Source organism: Diachasmimorpha longicaudata, chromosome 10 (assembly GCF_034640455.1).
Source record: "Diachasmimorpha longicaudata isolate KC_UGA_2023 chromosome 10, iyDiaLong2, whole genome shotgun sequence".
NCBI lineage: Eukaryota > Metazoa > Arthropoda > Insecta > Hymenoptera > Braconidae > Diachasmimorpha > Diachasmimorpha longicaudata.
Genome location: NC_087234.1, coordinates 1196539 through 1223929, shown reverse-complemented (window position 1 = coordinate 1223929; position 27391 = coordinate 1196539). Strand labels below are relative to the sequence as shown.

The 27391-nt window shown below is 34.3% G+C and overlaps 3 protein-coding genes across 4 annotated transcripts; 2 read left to right on the top strand and 1 right to left on the bottom strand.

Annotated features, from left to right (window-relative positions):
• Positions 1 to 400: 400 nt before the first annotated feature.
• On the bottom strand, positions 401 to 3305 carry LOC135167019 (intraflagellar transport protein 74 homolog). Its single transcript, XM_064129855.1, has 2 exons — positions 2881 to 3305; positions 401 to 2118 (listed from the first exon to the last, which is right to left on the bottom strand). The coding sequence occupies exons 1-2, from the start codon at positions 3303 to 3305 to the stop codon at positions 609 to 611; spliced, it is 1935 nt and encodes a 644-aa protein (XP_063985925.1). The 3' UTR covers positions 401 to 608.
• Positions 3306 to 3403: 98 nt separating this feature from the next.
• On the top strand, positions 3404 to 10713 carry LOC135167018 (intraflagellar transport protein 88 homolog). Its single transcript, XM_064129854.1, has 13 exons — positions 3404 to 3535; positions 3974 to 4119; positions 4202 to 4252; positions 4956 to 5774; positions 6646 to 6803; positions 6890 to 7076; positions 7323 to 7509; positions 7675 to 7822; positions 7894 to 8005; positions 8357 to 8425; positions 8962 to 9268; positions 9521 to 9709; positions 10441 to 10713. The coding sequence occupies exons 2-13, from the start codon at positions 3979 to 3981 to the stop codon at positions 10554 to 10556; spliced, it is 2484 nt and encodes an 827-aa protein (XP_063985924.1). The 5' UTR covers positions 3404 to 3535; positions 3974 to 3978; the 3' UTR covers positions 10557 to 10713.
• A 1336-nt stretch (positions 10714 to 12049) lies between these two features.
• Positions 12050 to 26041, top strand: LOC135167023 (hexokinase-2-like). Of its 2 annotated transcripts, none has more exons than XM_064129859.1 (10): positions 12050 to 12251; positions 17343 to 17449; positions 19309 to 19462; positions 20588 to 20806; positions 22748 to 23067; positions 23325 to 23437; positions 23520 to 23675; positions 24264 to 24403; positions 24599 to 24732; positions 25224 to 26041. In XM_064129859.1, the coding sequence occupies exons 2-10, from the start codon at positions 17366 to 17368 to the stop codon at positions 25320 to 25322; spliced, it is 1419 nt and encodes a 472-aa protein (XP_063985929.1). In that variant the 5' UTR covers positions 12050 to 12251; positions 17343 to 17365; the 3' UTR covers positions 25323 to 26041. The 2 variants fall into 2 exon arrangements, with proteins under 2 accessions (XP_063985929.1, XP_063985930.1); XM_064129860.1 differs by lacking the exon at positions 12050 to 12251 and adding an exon at positions 13676 to 13862.
• Positions 26042 to 27391: the final 1350 nt, after the last annotated feature.

The window sequence follows — 27391 nt, the reverse complement described above, 5'->3', positions numbered from 1 at the left end:
CATTAAGCAATTTAGTTAGCAACAAACAATTAAAATCAGAATTTTAAGAAATTCAGTCCTTGAGACAGTTTTCGATCATTCTGTTATGAGTGGATGAGTTCCTGATCATGAACTGCGACAACAAGTTCTGTTATTTGTTTATGAGAAGGAAATGTTCAAAAAAATGTCAATACTTTCTAAAAGTTAATTTAGATAATACTCATTATGTACGATTTTTTTTTAATTTTACCAATGCAGTTGATTCGTCAAATTTAGCAATTAGTAAAATACCCAATTGATAGTAGAGCTGCTTTAACAAGAAATCTAAGGGAAGGGTGAAGTTTTATTAAAATATATTGATCAACTGAAAAACATAGAAGTGTCGAGAAAGTTTTTATTAATTAATTTTCTCTCATATTCAGTTAAACTATCTAATTAACAAATGCGAACAACACTAAGTCAGTTGTTAAAATTGAAATTCATTCATTATCTAATGAATTTAAAATTGAACAACTTTTTTTCATCCTTTTTAATACATTAAAAGAGCAGACCAATTCCAATTGCAAGCAAAACTCATTGCTAACAAACCCACTACACATAAATTAAAATTAATACAATCACTTTATGAATTAATAGACGGACTTAGGGTTCCTCGAAAGAAACTCATTGTAAATTTTAGTCAATGAAAGAGCTTTTTCTCTCAAAGATAAATAATCTACCCTGTTGTTACCTTTATCAATAAAATTTTTTAAATTCTCATTGCCGTTCTTTAATTTTTCATGTTTTTCCTCCAACGCACTTATTTGTATATAAATATCATTCATATCTAACTCTCGTTTTAAAATTTGATGTTCTTTTCTCACTGAACTTAACTCCGTTTCCACATGTGGTAGTTGTTTCTTCAGCTCTTCTTTTCGAGTCTCTAATGCTTCATATTGCATTTGAGATCGTGTTTTAAGCCCATCTAAATCCTCCAGGACAATGAGTTCAGTTTCATTAATTTTAATTCTGTCAACTAATTTCACTAATTCAGCTTTCAATTTCTCCTCTAAAGCTTGCATTTTTTTCCCAGCCTGTTGCAATTTCAAATGCTGTTTGCAAAGACTGTCAAAACTTTGATCCTCATTTTCCTCATTTGAACAGATATCCAAGAGCGTCATTTCGTCCATTCCAAATTGTCCCGACTCATTATCCACAGCATAAGCTAATCTCTTCAATTTTTCAACGATCTCCACTTCGGTATTGGCTATTTTATTAATCTCGTCAGCTTTATTTTGCTCGAATGTGGGCATAAACTGTTCGATAGCCTCTTCCCTTTTTCGTAATTCATTATACTTTACTTGTTTCTCTGAATGATTTTCCTCTATGTCCATCTCCAACTGCTCCATCTCATGCTCAATCTGATTAATCTGTTTCTTCGCTTCGTTTATCCTTTTCTCAGCAGCTGCTATATCCATATTATCCTGTTTAACTTTTGTCAATAATTTTTCTCGTTCCTCTTCCGGTGACAATTTGTTCTTCTGCTCCTCCTGCAATCGGCGACGTTTCTCTTCAACGTCAGAAATTTTCACCCGAAGCTTTACAGCTTCTTGTTTAACCTGAGACAGAGCTATCTGCTCTTGTAGACTTTGTTTTTCGGTTGAAAGGAGATCGATATTTTTCTGCATTTGAGATACCTCATCCTCCAATTCGTTTCTCATACTTTTAAAATTTTCGTATTTATTACGAACATCCAAACTCATTTCCTCAACAATTCTGTCCTCTTTTTGCTCTTCTGATTGAATTTTTTCTTCCATTTGCCTCAGCTGTCGTTCTTTTGATCGTCGTTGTTCGAAAAGTACCTCAATTTCTTCAGTTGCTTTGTCATTCAACGCACGAAGATCGGCTGCTTCTTGTTCCATTGACTCTTTATCCAGGTTTGAAGCTACTTTGTCGATGACGATATTGTAATCGGCGAGTTGTCCCTGCAATTCTGTTAATTCACTGGCCAAGTTCTTTGCTCTGTCATCGTAGTGTAGAAAAGTCGCTCGCTCCTTGTTTTGAGAGTCAATCTCCCGGGTTATGGTGGATATTTCTTGAGACAGTTCACGGATTTTTATCTGCACGAGACTCTCGTAATATCTTTTATCCTGAATTTGCCTGGGGAACAACAGAATAAAACTGTTAATTTGAGTAAGTCAGAAACACACTACTCAGGCAAAACGAGATTAGTTGACTTATTTTTTGATCAAGTTGTTTAACAATATTTACGAATTTAAGAGGGTGAGCGGTTATGTGTCCTTACGTTTGTTGTAGCAGTCACTTTACGTGACAAAAAAGATTCCAAGATATTTATTCAACACTGATCGATAGTCAAAAGTGAGTTATCTCGTTTTACCACTTTGCTACTGAAAGGGTATTCAGTCTATTAGAAATAGAATACTTATAATAATTCAAACGTGTAAATGTTAGTTTATTTTTTTTCATTTTATTCGTTCGAAAGGCACAACAAGAGGGACTAACTAAGGAGACTAAAGGGCCACAACACCTTGGGCCTCATCACTCACATTAACAATGCTCCCATTCGTGCACCTCTGTTTAGACACAAGAAAACAGAGGACACACATCACACCCCAAACCTCCCAGAACCTTCACCCACAAAAATGTTTTCCAATCTCAAGTGGAAACAGGAGAATAGAAGAAATGCAAATCGTCCAAAGACCTATTTAATCCAACTGCCAATTAATTTTTGATAAAGAATTTGAAATGTAAACTCCAATACAGCCATTCAAAATCTTGATAAAATGGTCATTACAAGACGTGTAATTGGATAGATTTTAGCAAAAGCTCATTTGGTCAAAAATACATTGCTAACATCTATATTAGACTTTTTCAAAATTAATGATAAATTGAATATCCCACCTTGTTAACCCTCGAGTTGTTCCAGGCCTAATGGCTGCAATTCCATGCTGGGTGACTGGCCTCTCCATCATTCCAGAATTGGCATGAGCTGTGGGTGGAACCCCAGTGTATAACCTGGTCATCCCTGTGGATGATGTCAGTGTATTTAATCGTCCACTTGCAGTACTTCCACGAACAGAGTATACTGAAGCTGATGGAGGTCTCATGGAACTTTTGCCCGGAGTTGGAGCTCGATAGATACTTGACTCATGTGATGGTTCATTCTGGGCTCCTCTCCGGGATACCGGACGCTCAACACGTGTCTGAGGTCTTCCTGTTGGTAGTCGTTCAGAGGAGGGACGATTCGGGTCATCGTTGTCCTGACTGCGATGATTGGCGCTGCGTTCAGGAGGTCGAACGCCAGTTTTTACTCGGTGGTTCTCCATTTTCAAGTTTTATAACTGAGAACAACCCAATATGTGACTAGGATAGAGTGAGGATAGACCCCCTGTGCCAGGTGCCTTGGAAATTATTGGGAAACTTGACGAGATTGCGTTGAAATGATCAACTGCGAGGATATTTGCAGATGCTGCTGGTCAGGACATCGACGAGATATCAATCGCTTGAAATTCTGCAATTTAAGGAGTAAAAAAGTATAATTTTCAAAACCAAAAAGGTAAATACAATGGAAAACACCGATAGTGTACATAATCTAACTTTTGGGTTCCAGTACTTTGGACAATTAAAAAAACTGAGAATAATTAAAAATATTCCGACAAAAGAACGACTTTTTCTATAGTTACGTTAATGTTCTTGAGGCATTGTTGGGTAATTCATTACCATGGAAACCAATCAAATAGAACTAGCTGGGTGGGGGTCCCTCTACTGACCGGCAGAGCAGCTTCAGAAAAAAACATTCAGTTGTTATGGTTACGAGGATCATAATAAATATACAAAACAATCACAATATGGATGCTATTTACCACTGTCCGGTGATACTTTCATTTAGTCTGTTTTTCATTTTTCTATGAACAGTGGAAAACGCATTGTGAAAAGAACAAAAATTGTTTATTCTGTTTGTTTGTTGTCACTTGGTGTGTGATTGGCCGCGTAGAAATCATGATCAGCAGACAATCTGGCATTGACGACGATTTGTACGGAGGATACAATGATTATCCTTCGATATATAATACTAAGGATTTGGACGAGGATAGTGTGTTCCAAGAGGCTGTTCAGATGAGTAACTACCGAAAAAATATTGTCAGTTTAACCACCAATTATTTGAAATTACGAGTTCTCACTCGTTGAAATGATGTATTATCACTTTGTTTTTATTGTCAAGATGACCCCGAAAATACCTGGAACAGCAATGAGACTGGGAACATCTTCGGGGGTAAGATGAACAATTTATTCATATTCTACTATTAAGTGATGATGTGGCATGTATTTCGAATTCATTGATTACACTTCGGTTGACTTTAAAGTATTTTTAAGAAATTTGAATACATGGAAACTATTATATATTTTGTAAATGTCAAATTTCTTTTATGTATGTAATAAATTTGATTCCGATTATTCAGTTTTCAATTTAATTTTCTGATTTAAATAATTTAGATAGAGATTGTTTCCAGCAAATTGTAATTTTTTGGAAATTTTCGGAGTTTCCTAGAGAAATCTCAAATATTCTAATGTCAAAATTATACAAATTTATTAAAAGTTCATGGAAATACAAGTCGTCTCTGGAAAGGCAACCGAAGAAAGGAAGTGTAGAGAATCATTGAAAGTATCTAAAGAATTTTTAGAAGGAATTCCGAAAAATTTCGAAGGCAAGACGATTCATCCTGGAACAGTTTATCCTGGACATTTCATCCTCCCCTTTCATCCCGAGACAGTTTATCCTTTTATAATGAAATAATATCTTCCGAGAGTGACTTCTCATTTTATTCAACATGACAATTCCAAAATTTTACCTTTGAATTTCAAAATCCTGGATAAAAATCCAAGGAATTATTCAAAAATGGAATATCCAGGATGGAATGTCCTAGTTGGCTATACATTTAAATCCCTACCATAATAATAAATTTTAATTTTCACAGTTTCATCGCACTGGAACTGGTTTAATAAGTCGTCCGCCAACAGGACCTCGTCCTATGACAGCAGTGCGGGGCGTAGGTTACACGCGTTCTCGTCAAGTGACATTCGATCCTCTGAATATGGGGAACACTTCCAGGGGTCCAGCGCCTCCCCTGGAATCGGGGAAAGAAGATACTCCCGAAGAGAAAATAAAATCAGCTGAGCGTAAAATAATGGATTTGATTGAAAGCTCTGTGGAAGCAGCACTCGGTGAAAACATGAGAGTGGCATTAGAACGGGCCAGAGAAGCTTCATCCAGAGAAAGAGTCTTAATTCGTCTTCAGGAACAGGCTGGTCTCAGTGACAGCCACAATGTCGACTTGACCCTAGCAGTTTTATTCAATTTAGCAACCCAATATACTAATAATGAGATGTACACAGAAGCCATTGCCACTTATCAAGCAATCACTAGAAATCGAATGTTCAGTCACAGTGCACGACTTAAAGTAAATGTGGGTAATATATATGTAAAAATTGGACAGCTGTCGCAAGCTATTAAAATGTATAGAATGGCGTTTGATCAGGCTCCGACTGCTCAAAAAGATTTGAGGATTAAAATCACACATAATATTGGAATGGTATTGGTGCGAATGGGAAGACTTGAAGAAGCTGTGAATAGTTTTGAATGGGTCATGAAAGAGAAATCGGAATTCAAAGCTGGATTACATGCAATTTTGTGTCATTTTGCATTGAGTCATCGGGATAAGATGAAACGAGGATTTCTGGAATTGCTGGAAGTACAGTTGAATATTGATCAAGAAGATAAATACACCATCACCACTGTAAGCATCATTTTTTAAACTTATTTTTGTAGGAATATGTCAGTATTTTTCTAAACATCTATATGGAAAATTCGTAGTTTGCTCCCTTGTCAGTAAGAGACAAGTGCTCACATGCCATCTCCCTCGGCGGACAGTTGTCCCCAGGTGTGGAAAGTCTTGATTTGCTGCCGGAATGACTTTCCACCCAAACCATTTCCTCGGGAAGTCACCTCCTGGATGGAAAATCAAGACTTTCCAGTTTTGGAACCAATTTTTTACACTAGGGCGGAAAGTAAGCTTTTTGAGAATTCCCTGGAGAATTTTATTAACATTCTATTCTACTTTCTTGAGCTGATGCTGTAAGAAATTTCATAGAAAACACAATAGAGCTCGATTTTTACATACGATTATTATATTGGAGCTTTTTCTACAAGAATGAATGGGTAGAAATTGTTGAATTTTTATCTCCCGAATAGTGTTATGCAAAACACGGGAAAATATGATAGGGAGATCTTAGAAAATCTGTGCCCAATAATTTAAATAAAAAAAAAATTCAAGGAGATAATTGAAACAGGAGAATGAAAATTTATTTATTTAGGTATCAAATATCTGACAGAATGTCGGTTGAGAAAACAAATATAATTTTAACTGACATTAATTAGAATTTTTATCGGAAGATTTTCTACCAAAATTGCTACAGATTTTCGTAGATTTTTGTTACAAATTTGTTCAAAACTTTTACGATTCCAATGCAATGTGGAGTATCAGTTTTTCTGGTTTGTTTCCATATATTTGTAGACGAAAAACTTCGTATGTGCTCGTGCGCTCGTAGGAAATTCGTATAAACTACTGTTTCGTAGAACAATTATGAATGTCCCCTGTGGTTTTTTAGGATGATGTTGCTGCAAACATTTTGAATGAAGTGATTAGAAACGATGAATTATCAAAATTGGAAACGACAATGCAGTTCGACGCAGAAAAAACCATTTTAACAGCTGCCAAACTTATTGCTCCTGTCATTGAGGACACTTTGGCTGCAGGATTTGCCTGGTAAGTATAATCCACTCACAGAAAGAAAAATCAGTTCTTGAAAAAAAAACTGTTTTTCAGTGTTATTGATAAAAAATTGTTTCCAGGTGCGTAGACACAATGAAATCCTCAGCATACAGTTCTCTGGCTGCAGATCTGGAGATAAACAAAGCAATGGTATTTCTGTACAATCGAGAAACCGGATTGGCAATCGATACGCTGAAAATGTTCGAAAATCGTGACTCGAAGGCCAACAGTTCAGCATCTACCATGCTATCATTCATTAGTTTTCTGGTAATATCTTTTTATTAAAAATTCGATACAGGAAGTTCTAATTCACTGAACAGTTACTTACTTTAGTTATAATACTTTTCTCCCTGACGAGATGGAGGAAAGAAAGCACTTCCCACCCTGAGCAGGAAAGTCAATAGTTTTATAGAGAATTCGTAAATATTTCTATTGAGCTCTCCTCGTGCTACTTTTTTCCAAAATTTACAATTATTTCAAAATTTCACGATCTTCTTTCTTTGTTAATTTTAGCAAGGAGACTATGAACAGGCGGAAAAATATGCAGAGGCAGCGAGAAAAGTTGACAGTTACAATGCAGCGGCGTACGTTAATCTAGCTGCTGTCGCAATTAGGAGGAATGAGTTGGAAAGAGCCCGAGAATTATTACTTTGCGCTCTTGACAGTGACGCGAGTCATGTGCAAGCACTTTATAATTTAGGTAAAAATAACAAAATCGAACAAGTATTGAATTTTACTATTCGCCATGAAGTTGTGATGGAATTTCATGTTATTTTTCACGGACAAAGTAATGATCTACTCGATATATTGGAAAGTTGATAAGTTTTTTGACCTTAACCGAAGTGTTTTATGTATTTTCAATTAGGACTGGTTTACAAACGACAAGGATGGTACGAAGAAGCTCTCGAATGTTTCTGGAAACTGCGAAATATCGTACGATATGACCCACAAACGGTATATCAAATCGGCCGCTTGTATGAGCTGATAAAAGACCTGGATCAAGTTGCAGAATGGTATTATCCAATAGTTAAGTGTAACAGGAAGAAAAGAGTCATTTCTATAATTTTGCTTGGTCATGCAACAGGTACAATCAATTATTGACTATAATGCCGTCTGACCCCGGGGTGCTTCGAAAATTGGGAGAAATGTACGATAATTTAGGAGATAGACAGCTGGCCTTCCAACATTACCATGACGTTAGTATAATAAAATAGAACTATGAATTGTTTGCTCTATGTTATAATTCTTTATGTGCAGGAAAAAATATTGCAAATTTTGTATGCTTACTTAAGTAATGTTTAATGTTGTAGTGACTGGAACGGAAATCTTCCCTTCAGTTGGCCTTTTTTTACAAAATTACATATCAAATTTGATTAAATAGTAATATAGCGAGATGTAATGACTAAAAATAGTAGTTCAACACACCAAAATCTAATGAAGTTCCTTCATTTTTTACATCGAGCCTTGACAAAACGCGCTCTGCGTAATTTATTATTTTTTACCGTCTAAATATTGATATTTATTAACAAGCTAATTGTGTTTTGCAGTCGTATCGGTTTTATCCAGCGAATTTCGACGTCATTGAATGGCTTGGGTCTTATTACATCGGAATGCAAGTGAGTAATAGTCAAATTATGAATCAAAATTTTTTATTTTCTTCATTTGGTGTACAATGTTTTATTCCGGTCAGTAGAATGCCCAATTCTCATGATCTGTCTCTGTGTCGACAAAAATACAAAAACTAGAATTTTTACCCTAAGAAGGGAAATGAAGGATTTGTATCAATGTACTTATCAAGTGGTGATGCTACAGGTGGACATGACTCCCTCATTTAAGTTCTACAAACTTCGGAATTTCAGTAATTTTAAGCAGAAAACTAGTTCACTCTGTATACCATGGACTTGACTACCATATTTTCTTTGTTGTATGAGCATGCCCTATATCGTATATCTATATATATATACGTCTTGTGTATACTATCTTCTGTGAAAGGTAGTTAGGAACCATGGTTCCAAACTACCTTCTTCTAATCTCGCAAGTCCCATTAGCAGTTCCCCGTCAATAACACAGGGAAAAAAAATTTCATAAAATTGACTAGCTTTTTGTGAATATTCCCCTCCTCCTTAACTATCTGTAACTTTGTTTCTCCAAGGTCGCTGAAAAAGCTCTACCTTATTTTGGGAGAGCAGTAGAACTGGCGCCCGATCAACCCCGTTGGCGGTTACTGGTTGCAACTTGTCTCAGGAGAAAAGGAGAATTTCATAAAGCTCTTGAAGAGTACCAAGCTATTCATCGAAAATTTCCAGAAAATATTGAGTGTTTGAAGTTTTTGATTCGATTATGCAGCGATCTGGGAATGAAGGAAGCCCAAGGGTATGTTGCAGAGTTGAAAAGAGCGGAAAGATCCAAAGAATTGAAAGAGAGACAGAGTTCTGCAAGACCTGGAACTACTGGAAGCGGTAAATAACAACAATTTTATTCTTACATACATAAAAATATGTTTTTAGAGGCAAGAATAGCTAGTTGATACTGTCATTGGTTTTATCACACTATTTGGAACCTCTTACTATAGCTCTTGCTATAGCTGTAAAGAGAATTCCATCCAAAATCAAAGATGATCGCGATGATGAGGAGAGAAACGATATTAAACATTTAAATGAAGCGGATAATTTCACATTTGTGTAATCTGATTGTGTTAAATAAATTACCAGGTTCAAGACGTAGTAACAGTGGTAATTCATCTCGAGGAGGATCTGGAATGAGCATACAGTCAGACAATCGTTCGAGTCCAATCACTATCCGGAGGGAGCTTCGTTCATCTCTCAGTGGTGGGCCATCTCGATTCAATCGTTTAAGTATTCTGGATGGTTACGAAAACAATACACCAGAGTCTCAGAATGGTAGGATACTCATTGATTTTTTAATGCAATCACTAATAACTGAATTAACTTAAAAGTTGAGATGATGATCACAAAGTACGACAGCTAATTTTCATATTTTCCGAATCAGTGATTTTCCGTCAATTTTTCATTCTTCTAGGGAAAAAAATTATTTCCTCTTGCATATACCAATAAATTTCCCTATAAATTAATAGAAAGATTAATATAAATAGAAGAGAACTGTTTGACGAAGTTGGCACATTTTTCCATGATTTTTTTTTCTGTGTAAGATTTCAAATTCGAAACACCTATGCAATCAACATTCGATAAAATCTACCAAAAAAAAAATATCGACAGTTTCATTCTTCGTCTCTCAAATTGCACTCATCACTTAAATCCTAAAATAGTAAATAGACAAAAATCATTTGTAGCGATGGAAAATTGGTTGAAATAAAAACGAAGCCTAACGTTTCCACTTTTCCGGAAGGTTCCGTTCAACGTAGTTATTAATCCTAGACTTATCGGACTCATCTGATCGGATAGGGCATGCATTACCTTGATGAATTGAATGAACCGATTAAGAGGATTAACTGATTTGTTCTATCTATTCGTAAACCAAGAATGCATTCAACTTCTTCGCTTATAAATAACTATTTCTTTCCTTTTATGCAGTCAATTGAAGAATCATTAATTAAACTGAGAAACTGAGGTAACTGCAGATTAAATTAGTGGGCTATTAAAATTTTTTTCAGATATGAATTATAACGATCCCGTTGGCCCACTGCCAGTAAGACCAATGACAGCAGCGGGCAAAAGAGATGATGACTTCGGTGATGAGGAACTTGGTGACGACCTTTTGCCAGTGTGAATCCGCCATCGCATCAGGTTACCCAGTAATACTAGTAAAACTAGTAGATCCAGAATTTGTTATTATTATCTTCTACTTCGACTTTGCTATGTTCTAATGTCAATGGATTGTAAAATATGTAGGAGGCTGAGGAACAATTAAATCAACATAGAACTTCTGTACAAAAAGTTAAAGTTAACCCGGTCTGGACTATCCATTTTTTCAGTAATTTTTCTTGCAAAAATCATATGGAGAATTATCCTGTTCCCCTTCCTACCTCATCCAAAATCCTATCCAACGATTTCCTTTGACGTCACAAGAAATGTGGAACGCTATATAAACTTCCCGTCTTGGTGATATAAATCAAAATATATAAATATAAAATCAAACTAATAACTACCATGACTACTTCCATTGCACTAATTCTAATATTTTTTGTCATATTCTGAAATTGACGATTTCATTTTCCTTCGTGTTAGTTAATTAGTTCATAGTTAAAATGTATGACATTCACAGCTGACAAGCATTTATTAGAAATTTATGAAAAAGTAAAGGTCTTTTTTCCTCCAAGTCAGAATGAAAAAAAATTGTGTTGTTTTTGGCATTGAAATTGATGATTTCTACTTATTAAAATACGGTTAATGAATCATAAAAGTAATTCGATTTAGACATTAATTACTCTTTCATTGTTTTTGTAAGCGGCCATAGCGATCATAATGATCGTTACTATATTACTATATTAATATAGCATAGCATATTATTACTGCTATAACAAGATAGTAATCTAGTACTATAACATAGTCACATATTAACCATCACGATATGCACTAAATTGTTGTCATTCTTGCAAAGCGTGAATATTCATACAGTTTTTTCTACTAGTATATACTACAAGACACTATACGTAATACTAATGACAACCGTAATATTCCTTCTGATTCAATTCCTGCTCAGTAAATCATCATATGCATTTTGCTTGTTGATATTCCTCGTTTCATTGTTTTGAAATATTTGTATGGAAATATGCAAAATCAGATCAATTGCAGTACACGGAGAAAAATATTCAGTTAAAATTCCAGAAGTCGCATTTCTTCACTGATTACGGATTCAACTAGGACAGGATTTCAGTGAACAATATTGTCATTTTTTGCCGGAAATTCAGGTAAAAAATCACGACATTGGCAGGAAAATTTCTCATATCCATTGCGTCCAACTTCTGCTTATTACGCTGGAACTTCTCACATTGAATAAATGACATAATTGAATAAAAAAAATTGCGATCTCACTTACAGATGATAAAGTCTAGATGTGAACATTTTTCGACAAATTAATGAAAAAGTGTCATATTAATGGCTTTTAACTCTTCTGCTCACTACGCTTGAACTTCTTATATTGAATAAATGGTCTGAAGGAATTTGAACGTCAAAAGTGAGATAAAAACAATGCCGCAATGATCCATTAATGGAGTGGGGGATTGGCCTGGAGGCACGGTACTTGTGGTCAGTCTTCTGCCAACGACGTACATTCGGTAATTCCACGGCCGTACGAGTAGTTACGTTACAAGCGGACGAGTATCCCAATACGTCAGAAGTCAATCTCCTTCCCCACTCATTACAGGCCCTCGTGGGTCGCAGCTGCCTTGAGCTTCACGTGGTGAGACCAACTCTGACATTATTCAGCAATATTTTTGGTACCTTTCGACAGTCGTTTGCTGAGGTGAGTGATAATAATTGTTCACAACATATTTGCAATTAAAAAGTTTTTTTTTGTTAATTTTCCTATACCCAATGGATAATTTAAAACAGTATTTCCTTACCTATTTGAGAGTGTCAGCATTTTTCAAATATTTCAATCGTTATATCATTTCTTTCTTTCTTTCATTAGAACAATTGAAATCAACTTTATCGTTGGAATTTTTTTCCTCGATATTGCTTCCTCGGTGGTTAGTATTATTGTTGAAGTATGTTTTTTTGTTGGAGAATACGTGATGATCGTTATTAAAGATTGTCACATGATAAATGGACGCAAAAATACCAACAGAATATGTAATAATGATTGAGACTTGAACAACACTGGATTTATTCTATTTTTTGGTTCTGAAGTGAAGGAGAAGGGGAAAATTGAGTATTAGTTTGAACTCTATCTGCTATTCAGAGATATTGCATTTATACATTGGTCTTCATTCGTGCATTCATTTGATAATCACCTGATTTTAGTTTCATAATGATATTTTCAAAATCAACCACCAATTAATGTTCTCGGGAATTCCTGGAATTTATCATTTCATTACAGCTGAAACACCACTATTAGATAATGACCTTCAAAGGAATTATGGTTATTTCAGCAGTGAAATGATAGAGCGCAGTAGAATAAATGGGTTTTCTTATAATCGAAGAGATATCAAATCGTTCCGTCCGTTGATGGAAAAATATTATTTTCTCTCAAATAAAAATGTGAACTTGAATGAAGATATTTTAAATAAACAAACCAATGATGGAGACATGAAAACTCTGGTCATGAACCGGTGAACTGGAGACCAGCCCTCAACATACGGCTCAGTCGACTATCACTTCTGAGTCTTAACAAATCGATCAATTTTTTTCTCTTGAACAGCTGATAAATCTGTAGGTCATTTCTAAATGCTGCGAAAAAAGTTCTATCGCTCGGGGCAATTGCAGAAATAATTCGGATTTATGGTGCAGGGAATATGATCGCCTCTGATTGTGTTAATTTTGCATTCTATTTACAATGTTAAGTACTATATGTGGTAAATAAAAATAAACTGCAAAGTTTAATGAAGACTGAATGATCACATTTGACGTTTACACTTTTCAATTGATTTCAATCAAGGTTTATTCGATCTGCCCATCTCAACAATGAACAACTCAAGTAACGCAGTAACTTGTGCCATCTTTCTCTCTTTTTTTTCTCTTTCTCTCTCTCTCTCCCTCTCCTTTTTTTCTGTCTCTTTCGATTCTACATTTTTCCTCAGAGTTGAGAAATATCTCTATAGCACGAAGATAAAATTAGTCAACTCATAAATTCCATCGGGCTTTCACAATGAAAAATAAGGAATGAGGAAAATGTAATGAGTAGAAACTTATCAGTAAATTTTAGAGTCCCGACGCTACGACACCAGTAGAAAGATTGATAACAAACTTGTCCGACATCGAGTGGAATTTTTTTCATTTGATGAGAAAAAAAAAGTTCGATCTTGTTAGGATATGAAAATAATTCGTGTAACAATTGTTTGAGAAATTAAATTCCAGACGAGAATGTGGGAAATTCGTATCGTTATTTCTATTAGAACGATTCACGTGATGCAAGGTAGATAATTTTTTACTTATTCATGAAGGTATTTATATGGTCATAATGAAGTGATAATTTAAGATACCGTATAACCACTAGTGACGAAAAAGTACGTCATGAAAATAGACATGAGTTTTAACAATTTGGATAGATGAGTGGAAATTCTGTTGAAGTGGCCTTCATAGACATAAATTAATCAAAATGATTCTTCAGTTGATCCAGAAATAGAATCAAATCGACATCCTCCCATTAAAAAATATCCACTATTCTCTGATTTATTTATTTTCTTTGTTTCACAATTTTTATCAAATTGTACAAACGAATATTCTTCCAGGGAAGTCTCTCCACTTATTTAGTATTATCGATAAATCTCGGTATGTCATTAACATTAATTTGACAATGGCATAACTTTTTCATAATTTATTTTCTTTCATTTCCGTTTATCATGCTTGATCTACTTCACATTGCCAATGAAGTCAACAGCGTATGTCACGATTCGCATCGGTGTGAAAAAAGTAGGGAATCTCACTATGTGTTAAACTGTCGTGGAAGCCTCCGTTGCGGACGTACATTATCATATTGATATCTTAATAACACGTGAGCTTAAGTGCTGAGTTACCTATGTACATATCTTCATTACTGAACAATGTATCGATATAATTGCGGAAAGTGAAGTACTGTGATACAAATTACTGCATTCTAATAACTAATGGTATTTCGAGACCATCAATTTTAAATTAAAACATGAAAAAGCCTAAATTAACAATCACTACTTCAAATTAAAAATTTCTGACATCTCGAATCGAGACTTTTACTTCTCGTATTTTGTTTAAATGTTATTTACCTATCAAATAAGTGTTAACGAGTGTAGATGGACATCCCAGAATACTTTCTTTCAAGCCAAACATATTATTTTGTTAAAATCTTTAAAAATCATCGAGTACTTTCAATTGAAAAGTTCAACCGTCAAAATATAAAGAAAAATTGTTGAAAAAATACTGGGTGATCATTAAACTTTTTGCTTAGATATGGGCTTTATGAATACTATTATTATTATTTTCATTATTTATGTATGAATACTATTTTGTCTCTTTGTTCAAACGCTTCTGACAATGGTCAATGGAACAAAGTATTATTTTTACATATAGCAATATCAAAAATACGGATATAGTGTTATCATCATTTGTTGATAATTATGAAATAAATTAAAGATAAAAATAATTGGCATATCTCGCAGTATTCGATACAGTATTTAATGTTTTGTTTCTTAAAAATAACTGCATTCTTTCCGCTCGAATTTCATAGTCCAGTGAATGAGTTTTTGAGATACGATTTGCATCGGTTCTCCTGTTTTTTCTATCAGAAGCTAGATTTTTTGGCTCTAATTAAACGTTCATGCTAATGAGGGCCCTCACCCCCAGATTTTGGGGTAAAAACGGAAAAATTCACCACTAAATTGGGTTTTTCCGAAATAAATCATAAATGGCTTGCGATGCGATTCAGAAGGTGAAATACAAAATTGTAAAACGCGAAATTCTCTAACGAAAAGGTCCTGGTGATCTTATTCCTATCTTATGTCCTTCATCATCGTTCAGTATGTTCGAATCAACAGGGACCCGCTCGCCGTTTTGCCCCGATGGAGAAATTAGAGCTGTTGAGGCACACCAACAAAAATTTACTTGAATATTCAATGTTAAATATGAGGGATTTTTTTATTATAGGGCTAGTGATTGTGAACAAAATGTCTTTGTTATTAGTTGCTAGTTGCTTTTGAACGTTATTTTATCCCTAGAAAGATATGCCATTGATTCATTTTATTCAACTTAATTATTCCCCATTCGTTGTCGAGAATCTCATGGATTTTAAATCATAAATGAGTCGGTAACTAATGAATATTCGTTGGAGTTCAAGAATCAGCTGATTGTTGATTTAATTGAGAATCGTCAGACTTAGGTTAAAGTCAGTTCCAGGGTAGAGTCTCCAATTGATTGAATTTCGTCGTGAGAGGTATTAAATTCACTTTAACCATAGGTTAATCCTGGTCAACTTGGAACGAAAACTGGTCATGGAATCTGTCCCTCATAATAATTCAATGCTCGAAAAGTATCTATTCGTCACTGAGTGCAGTAGACTGGAGCTTCACTACGGAATCATATTTCAACTCCGTTAAATTCTAAAATTCTTCATTGATATAAATATCCCACTCCCTTGTTATTTCAATCAAATAGAATTCAGTCCATATAAATGGTGTGGTTAAATAGGGTCTCCATTAATCATCTGCATGGTGAGTGGGAGCAGACTAAATCGAATGATGAGCGAGTGATGACCGGGTAGGGGAGACATTATTCGTAACAGGTTCACCATGTGCTGTGTACCTTGGGTTACATAATACTGAAATTTCTTATCAAAACTAAAGGCATATCGGAAGATAGATAATCTATTGTATAATTTTTCCCTGGAAATTAATGAAAGCACATCCATCCGTTATTTCAACTGGTAATTAAGTTAATCAGATCAATTTTTCACCAGTTCCTCATAGAATATAAATTTCTGGCAATAATTTGTGGGCCATTTTTCGATACACTGTTTGTTGGGTATCTAGTGACGATTATTTTGTTAATGAATAGCAAATGATTTACGAGAATTTTAATGAGATCTAAGAGTGCTTCTGCACGGAGAGAAAGATTGAGTAAAAATTACGAGACTTAACTCAGATCATTTTTCATATAAAATTTTGATAGAAATTACGGAACGTTCCAAAAAATTATATACGTAACATTCCCTAAAATTTTCATTTACTAGATGGCCGTCTGATATTATGGAAAAGATACATAATTTTTATTGAATATTTCTAACTTTCTAAAAATAGAAATGAAAAGTTTAAACCACGTGTATACTCTGATGCTTTTATTAGTACTATCCATTTTGAAAAAAAGCATGAAATTGTCCAGAAATATTGGCAATATGGCTGAAAGTCCTCATGCACAGGAGTTAAGGAATTATTACCGATATTTTCTCATTGTTGTTGTTTTTAATAAATTTTGGGGAAACTATGGATTAGATGGACGTGAAAAAATGTGGCGTTTTTATTGCGTTTTGTCATTATTCGATTACTCAACAAATTTCATAGTCGTGAATCTATTTTTATAGAGTTTTAGTAAAGTTTTGCGAATTTTTTGCGAAAGTTTATTGAGAAAGGAAAATTTTCTTACGTGCGGAGAAACATATTCAATAATAATTACGTATCTTTTCTGTAATTCGTGAGGGAGAATAAAGGTCCGATAAAAATTATCCGAAGCCACTTACGTAATTTTTACGAAGTGCACCAACGTTTTATTAGATCCTTATTATTAGATCATTTTTACTGGACCTTTGTTTTTCTTCAGAAATTACAGAACTTTCGCACAATTTTTATTGAACTATCTCTTTGAAACAAACATTGCTCTCCAACAATTGATATAGAGAAAAAATATAGTTTATTGATTTGATTTATTTCAGTAAAAGACTGAAGAACTTCAAAAATGATGGTACCAACAGAGAGAGCCCTTCACGAAGCCATTCAGGTTGCCCCCCTGGATCTCCCTGACGATGTCAAACGACAAAAGGTAAGAGACACCAGATCGAATAAATTAGTTTCGACACATACACATTATTTTCTCACTTATGCTCACTTATGTTCTATTAAAATATAATTATTAATTTTCATGCAGAAAAACTCCGCCCTTGTTTTGAATTTTGATTTTGAAGTCATGAATGGAACGGTCAGAGGTTTTCTTCCTCAATCTGTTTTTTTCTCATTCTTAAAATTCAAGAATTCATTCTATTTTCACCTGAATTTTAATAATAAATGTGCTACGCTAATGCAAATTATGCAGAAATTCCTAAAATGCTAAAAATGATGAGAAATATCGATGAATATTCGTCAAAGTTCTTTGTTCTGACAAAAAAGAAAACTCATTTTTTCTCATTCATGAAAACTGGATTAAAAAATGAAGGAAGGCATCATTTTCAAATTAATATGATCATATTAAAATATGATCAAATGATATGATATGATTAATATGATCATATTTTCGTAGGAATTATACCCATTAGTGGATTAAGTTTACTATTATGTTTCAACTAAATTGCAAAATTTGTTATCATCGAGGGTCACTTGTGTGGAACATTTCGATGACCTGAACCTGAGTATCGGCTTGTTTATCAATGGTTTACGATGACACGTTCAGTGGGACACAGTATAATCTTTATCATTATTTTTTTGTGCTTACTGAAATTATCTCTATGTATTTATTTCAACATATATCAATTCAAAAACTGCGAAATTGCGGAATAAATGAGACGTTTATGATCAATTTCTGACAATATCAGGCGATCCAATCAGTATCAACATGATGAACCAGTTTTATTGATTATTTCTCAAACTTTAAGATGTTTACCAATCACACCACATCAGTATTAAACATTACCAATTATATTTCGATTTGGTTTTGCCTATAATTGCGCTCTAATTATTTGCAATTAGCCCGAAAAAAAAACTTTTAAAAATCACTCACGAACAAAGAAAAATATTCAGTACAAATTACGTACTTTTTCTGTAATTCCGGAGCGAAGTGCACTTGTAGTAATTTTGACGGAACTATAAATGAATTTTCCCTAAACGTTCCGTAATTTTTATCTGAGTTGTCTACGCAAAATTACGATACTATCACGTAAAAATTTCCAAGCCAACGAGCTGACAGTTCCGTAATTTTTTCTGAATATTTTCCTCCGTCTGCTGCGAGATTAATCGAATGTTTCCACAGTGGATCCTACATCAAGCGGGAAAAAAAATTTATTACTGAGTTCCGTTAACTGTAACATATTACACCATTTTGCGATCGATAGGTGGCAATTAGCAATCATGGTCTTAATGGAGATAAATCATAGACTTCTAAGAACAGACCACGTGAGGCTTCGTCTAACGTGTTAGTGGAAGCAATTGTGGAATAATAAGGAGAGACTGGCTATGAACCTCCTGTATTCTTGCTCCCTCGTTCATGTTAGACGATCTCATTTTCATATTTCTAGAGGAGAAGATGTGGTATATAGTCGAATTATCAGATTTTGAAATTCAAAAATCGATAGTTTTTCTCTGTATTACGAATGGAAAAGATGCTGTATCCCCCAATGCTCGAATTTCGGAATTGAATCATTTTTTTAAATCGATTTATGAGAATAATCGATATTTATTAAGGTCACATCCAGTGGACCTTAGAATGCTTGACAGGAGATGCCTAAAAACGTAGTTAGTACCATGCGATCACCAAGAAGTCGCCAAATCTGACAATACCATTCAAGAATTGATAGATATAGGAAATAATGAACAACAAAACACGTAGACAAACGATCATATTCCCCCCAATGTATATCATTACTTGAGTGATTAATTTTTTCTAATTAGCATTTTTCTGTTTAATTTTAGATTGAAAATTTACTGGCACAAATGAGACTGTCTGGTGCTACAGCAAGGAAGATTCAAAAGGTATTTTTGTCGGAAATGAACAAAGGCATTCATCAGCAGGACTCATCACTACAGATGGAAAATACGTACATCCCTGAATTGCCTGATGGAACAGGTGAGTACATTTAACTGATATACACCAAGAAATAAAGTGGATTAGTTCCTACCCTCATCTTCGATCTTGGTGGGAGTAATTATATTGGAAATTTTTTTATGAGATCACGTTAGCGACAGCAAAAGTTGGTTCTTCCAGCCCAGTTTACGCAGATTGTATGAACGGCAGTCAAGTATGAACGACAGTCCTAGAGTTCTTTTTCATCTATTATTTATCAGGACCAACATGTAGTTAGTTTTTTTCTGCAAATTTTTTCCTAAAAAATAAAAAATTGTAGATAGAACGTCATCTTTGGACTCCCCTCAAGACTCGATAAAATGGAACCAAGGAATGTCACGTACATATGTAATGACAAATCAGATTCAAAAAGAAACCCTGAGGCCACTGAATGGAAATCAAAAGAAGAATCTAAAGTCTGATTATCAACTTTAAAAATTTATTTTTAGACCATCGAGAAATCTTTTCAGATATTCGTAAATCAAAAAATAGAAACAGTGGTTTCTGACAATGACCTTTTTTTCATAACACTTAATTAATTTCTCTTTCTGTTATCTAAACAAACTATTCGATTTACATTATATGCATTCATAACAAAACATAAGAGACAATATGAGTATTTATAGTAAAATTGGTTTCTGAATCGATGCCATCTTTCGTTTAATTATTACGCTGACGTTTCGCAAATATTGCAGTTTGCAACTTCGTGGCTGCAAGCTCCGAACTCGAGCTTTAATGTCGGCATATCGTACTTACATATCTTCTTCGAAGATCGGTTAAACACTTACTTCGAATGTTCCGGTACATTTTCCGAAAATTTAAAACCCATTTAATCGCATTAAAAGTTCAAGTTTCCATTGAAAGTTCCACTTTTTCGTTATTGGAAATTCAGAAAGGTCAGGAAGAGCCCTAATATCAAGTCCACAGCACTAATATCAAGTTTTATTCCTACAGATATATTCTGAACACACCAAATAATCATAGAAATTTCATGCACGACCTATCCTTGACTTTAAAATTCACGGTTCCATATTTTTCAACTCGAGAGCTGTCATATTGAAACTTCCCAGTACTTAATGATTGATAATTGATGTTACTTTAACTGTTATTTTATTTTTATTATTCTAGAGGAGGGATTGTTTTTGGCCCTTGATCTGGGAGGTACGAATTTCCGTGTTCTGTTACTGGAGCTGGTTCACGGGGTAATAGTACGAGAGGATGTCAAGAAATATCACATAGATGCTCATTTGAGAGTTGGATCTGGAATCCCGTTATTTGAGTATCTAGCCGAATGTGTCAGTGATTTCGTTATCAGCGAGGGTCTCCAGGATGTAGAGTTAGCCTTAGGTGATTTATGCACACGTTTCTTCCTCCATTCCTCCTATTTCATCCATCCATTGATAATTGAAAGTCATAGGAATAGGCACATCTAATTTTCATTTTCAATTTAACGAAGTTCTATTTCAAAATTAGTCAATGAAAGCAGTATTCGCTTGTCAAACGCCTACATTCTGAAATCATCATTACAAGAATGAAATTCTGACTTAAAAAATACTAATTAAGCAATAAAACTAATTACCTGTACGTAAATTCTATTTTCCATATTCGTAATGATGGTTATCGTGTATGTGCTTATCATATAGAACGTTGAAGCATTGTTTATGAAGCATTGTTTATGTTAGGGGATGTATAGAGTATTCTGGTCTTGCACTCAGAGAACATAGAATTGTTTACACATTTTAAATATTTTTTCTACCAGTGGATTCCCTGTAGAGCGTAGGTAAGAGCATATTCGTTTGAAAAAGAGTCATTTTTTCATTGAAAATATCTTATTGCATGTGATTTCGTTGATGTCGCCTACAATAAGTGTTCAAATCAACGAAAAGCGATCCAATAGTTAAAATAACTATTCAAATGTGATGAAATATTCAGGGAATCCAAAAGAATATACGATAGATTTGAACCCACGTGTGATGGAATCATGAGGTTTGTGTTTGTAGACGTCAGAATCAGCCATTGAAGCATGCACTTTAGTCACGTAGTTAATTAAAAGTGCCCAGATTTTTTGGATCGTCAAGGACTTACTTCGTTGGCTCTACTGAAAAGTACTGAGTGTGTGAATAAAAAATGAATCCGTCGTTTTACTATAATTTTCTGTCAGCGTACGATATCACCCTCTGCTCGAAAGGGTAACAGTCGTCCGAGATGGTAACTCGTCAAATTCACCTCCTAACTTTCTATTAATTGGAATATCGTTCCTGCCTCAGGCATCTTTGGAGTTGTCAACAAGAATCAGTAGTTCTATGATTTGTAAATAAGAAACATCGATAACTGTGATCACTAATGGTCGTTAGTGTTATCGAAAACTTGTCCTTAACATTGCTAACTAGCGACTTCTTTAATTGACATGTTAGAAAATATGAACTGCATTCTGTAGATAATTTCTTACCAGTTAATTTTTGCACAAGATGGGTTTCTAGGGCTCTGAAGAACAGAAATGAAACAAGACTTTACAAGTACAAAACCTCTTTGGACAATATCATCAACACTGTGGGAACAATATGGTAGATTTTACGAAGACTATCTGGTCGGATGCATATGCTTTCATATAAAAAGAGAATTCCAATGGTTCAACGTTTTTATTCTTCATATTTGCAATGCATTCCCTATAGACCGTTAATAATGAAATATTTTGTTGAAAATGAGTCATTCCATTCCATTAAAATCATCTTATTGGATGCAATGCCATTGATATCGCCTACAATTAGTTATCAGATCAACGAAAGGCGATGCTATCAAATAACTATTGAAATTCGATGAAATATTCAGGCAATACGAACTAATATACTATGGATTCTAACCTTCATTTGATTGACACATGAAGTTTATGTTTGGATCCTTCAGAATCAGCGATTGAATCATATAGTTTAATTATGCAGTCTTCTAAAAATGTCGACATATTCCCTTACATTAATGAATCATTCCGATGACACTATTGAAGAACACCGAGTGGTTGAGTCACAAAATCGTTTCGGTTTGCTAATTTTTTTTCTCTGTGTAACAATGTAATATGTCATACTTATAAAATATTTACCCTGAAGTATGATTGGACATATAATCGGCCATATTGACGTATATATCATATGTATACACTGGCATATAACAAGAAAAGACCATTCATCTTCGATACCAGATCCTAGTATTCTTATCAATAACATTTTCTTTTCCAATGCCCAGGTATGTCCAGGTATTCGTACTCATAGAATAATGTTAAAATTCTTTACTCAGGTTTCACGTTCTCATTTCCGATGATTCAGCATTCATTGGATGTCGGTATTCTTGTGACTTGGACTAAGAGTTTTAATTGTCCTGATGTCGTTGGCAAGGACTGTGTGGCATTACTGGAGGAGGCACTCGAAAGACGTGGGGATACTAGAGTCAAAGTTGTAGCTGTCTTGAACGATACAACTGGAACTCTACTTCAGGGAGCCACTCAAGATCCAGAAACTGCAATAGGATTAATCCTTGGTACTGGAAGTAACGCCTGTTACCTCGAAAGAGCCGACAAAGTCGAGCACTGGGAACCTGAACGACATGGAGAACGTGAGGTGATTACTTCTGAAATTCTGAACCATATTTTTCGCAATAAAATTGGGAAATAAATGAGAAATGGACTTTAGAGGACATTGCAAGGACGTTTTTCAACAGTGAAAACATTCTCCATAAAAACTGCCTTTTCATTAATATCAAAAACGCATTCAATATTAACATCCTGAGGTAGTTCTATGAACAGCAATTTGCATTCATTACGTAATGGACAAAGACCAGCCAATTCTTTTTAATGATTGTTGAAAATTTGTTTCAGGTTATTATTGATATTGAATGGGGTGCATTTGGGGACAATGGGGTTCTAGATTTTATAAAAACTGATTTCGATCGACAAAATGACGCCAATTCATTGCTTGTCAGTTCGTTCACGTAAGTATATCCCATAATTAGCATACAAAGGAAGTGATCGTCTGATTCACCATTTATTAATGCATCATTTTATGGTTTGCAGATTCGAAAAATATATCAGTGGAAAATACTTAGGAGAAGTCGTCCGATGTATTTTGGTAAAGTTATCAAAAGATGGTTTGTTGTTTACGCGAGAAACTCCTGAATCTCTACTCATTCCTGGAAACTTCCTGACAGATTACATCTCTCTAATTGAACAGTAAAGAATTTACAAATATATTAATGATTATATTGAAGACCATAGAATGTTGACAGTTACACGGTTTGAAGTGGGGAATGTCTAGAGATTAGTTATCATTGGATTAGTGGTTATCGGACACACCACTGATGACGTAGTGTAGATATTTATAATTATACGGAAAGAAAAATGTCGTAGATTTTATGGAATATATTTTGCTGGAGGCATGTTCTTTCATGTGAAAATAGAATTCCATTGGTTCAACATTTTAAATCTTCATTTTACCAGGGGGCTCGCTATAGAGCGTTGGTAATGACATAGTCGTTTGGAAATGAGTCATTAGTCCATTGAAAATAGCTTGTTGCATGCGATTGCATTGATGCCACCTACAATGAGTTTTCAGATTGGTGGAATGCGATGCATTCAAATAACTACTTAAACGTCATGAAATATTCAGGAAAGTCAAAAGAATATACTTGACTTAAAATCAAATCACTCAAATAGATAAAATGTTGCATGAGTATATGTGAAAAAGCTAATCGTTGCACACTACTAACGCACCAATAATATAATAATGACATTTATAATTCTATTAATTATTTGTTACAGAGATACTGTAGATGGTGGTAGTACAAATGCCAAAGAAGTTCTTAGCAAATTTAACATTATACCTGACGAGGATGATCTCAAAATCATCCAATACGTCTGTGAAGTAGCATCAAATCGTGCAGCTCTATTAGTATCGATCTGTAAGTTGAATTTCAGTTTCAAAACATCAACAAAGTCTATCTCTGTGTTAACTGTTATAGTATCGTGATAATGACTGTTCTCGTGATAAACTGTTCAAAGGTGTTCTTAGAAAATTACTTTCTTTATCACGTCATATGTCATTTGTACCCATTCAACAACATTCATCTATCTAATGATATGATTCATTTCATCAGGTGTTGCCACTCTCCTAGACCATATGAAAAGAGAAGAAGTTACTATCGCTGTCGATGGCTCTTTATATAAGCACCATCCAAGACTGCAGAGTTGGATGAAGCAATACATCAGTTTATTGACACCAGCTCGAAAGGTACATTTATGAAAGTTAATAACAAGATTCAAGATTTATTTGTTTCCAACTATATGGCTTTCACGCCTTTTACAGTTTTTACATTCCGATTTTTGAGCATACGTTGTATTTTTAATACGGTTAACCACGATATTTGATTGGTCGCGTTTGCTGCTGAACTATAAACTAATATATGATTGACGATAGAATTAATTTCAAACAAAACAAAAATAGTGCAAATATTAGAAAAGGAAGTTAATAACATTTTTCTGTTGAAAATCCCTGAACAAAATAAGGGCCGCGTTGATAATTTGAGATGTTACTAATTAGAGTTTTTCATTATATTGTGTAAAAATTGGTGAAACAAAAATTAGCATAAGAATCAGATTAGTATACGATACATGAATTTTTTGATACATTCGATAAAACTTCAAGGTTTTATTAATATGTGTCTTAGTAAAAACGTATTAAAATATTTTTGCTATAGTTGACCTTTGTTATACTATTTGCAGTTCAAACTTATGCCTACGCAAGATGGAAGTGGAAAAGGTGCTGCTATTGTAGCAGCAATTGCTCTGAGATTGAAAAAACGACTGGAATCAGCGAAATGAGCCACAACAGAATGGAATACACTAAAATTTTGATCATCCAGTCCATCTGATAATAAAATAATTTACGGTTCCCTGTAACATTCGAATACTATCACTTATAGAACGATTTATTTATTCCAATCGAAATTCGTTAACTACTACCAAATAGTAGAGTTTAATATTAACAAATGAATATTCGTTAATAGCTAACGAAATGCTCACGTGGATGGTGAATGTCAAGTCGAATAAGATTTATCAAACATACATTTGTTAACTATTAACGAATGAATATTTGCTACGAACCAAGTAGAGTCTAATCTACAACCAAAATTCGTTCGTTTGTTATAAATAATTAGTTCTATCAATATACTGGGATAGACCTCTGACATGGGATGGGTCTGTCTGGGATAGTTACAATGTGATGAAAAACACTACGACAAAAACAACTGAGACGAATTTATTTTCAAGTAGTATCGGTTTTATCACCTTTTGGATATGTCGACTATTTTCTCAGGTGTATTGTTAGCTACCCGAGTTGACAAGCTTTAATCCAGTTCAGATACTGGAGAAAGCATTCTAGTTATTCAGATTTTTTTGTTACGCTAATAGCATGCACAAAATATTTAGAAGTGAAGAACTGATATTAGTTTCTATTGTATATAAAGTTTCTTTAGAATCTTCTGGAATTGAGTAACACAAAGGCTATATACAATAAAAAAAGGTGATAATGAAGAATTAAATATTTTGTTTCGTATTGAAGTCATTTTTCCCTCATTCATTGGGAATTAGCCATTTAATGGGAAAAGGTTGACGAGTAAGTTCATGAGAAAAACTTAGCTCAGTAGAGCAGAGCCAGAAGACACTCATTTCAAACGTAAATTTCGAAATAAGGTAAGTCCTGCAGTTTCTGGTCAGGTAAGCACAGTGGTGGCAATGAAAGGCGGATCAGAAAGGCTCGATCAAATCTGATTGAAACGTTTTTCAACTTCAATTGTGGAGATTTAGTAATAGTTATCAATGAATTTGCTTGAGTTGAACAGTGAATAATTCATAAAAATCATAACTCTGAAGATTTAAATCTTGAGCTGTAACTTCTGATCAAGATGTTACGCATGAATGAGTTTCTCATCACAAAATGAGCCAGTTTCTAATTACGAAGACAAGGTGGTTTAACATTCACCTAGAAACCCTTGTTTGATCTTCTTAGCGAATCCTGGAAAAAATATCCTCAAGATTATTTTTCCCATCCAAATTTCAGCCAATAGAATGGCACCATTTGTTGATATTTTGTATAGCCTACCTCGAATTTCAGCGATTATTTTTCCCATCCAAATCTTGGCCAATAGGATTGCACCATTCGACGTTATTTTGTATAGTCAACACGGTATTTCAGCGGATATTCTTGGAAATTTCACTGGAAATTTTGCATGTTGATATATATAAAAAAAAACAAATGTTGAAGTAACCCTCAATTGTATCTGACAGATTAAATGGCAATTCGTTGAAAATTATGTCTCATGGTGCAATTCTATCGGCCAACATTTGGATGCAAAAAATAATCCCCCGAATACCACTCGAACTTCGAAATTATCTGATATTTCCCTCAAGGTTCCCTACAAACAAATAAGCTCGTCAAGTTTTCCAGAAAAATCACTCGCGCTTCGCGCTCGTGATTTTTAAACTGGAAAACTTGACACGTTCATTTGTTTGCAACGAACCTATCGGGAAATATCCGATAATTTCGGAGCTCTTGTGGTATTATATGCGATAATTCTTAATTTTTGATTTTTTAATTTATTTGAGACATTTTGATCTCGAATGAAAATTTTCCGAAAAAAAAGAATTTATTTTAGGTCTGTGGAAATGATGAAGATTTCGAGTTGGAACTGGAATTCAAGGGATTGGAAAAATTCACAATTGTTATCTCTCCAGCCGATTGGAACGACATGCGAGGAGTGCTAAACGAAATTGATCCATCTTAAAAAAATAATTTGCAAATTAAGTTGCGGGGTTGTGAGCTGGAGAGGCGAAACTGGATTATTTTATCGATGCATGAATGGCACGTGGGTTTTGTGTTGGAAACTTTTTCA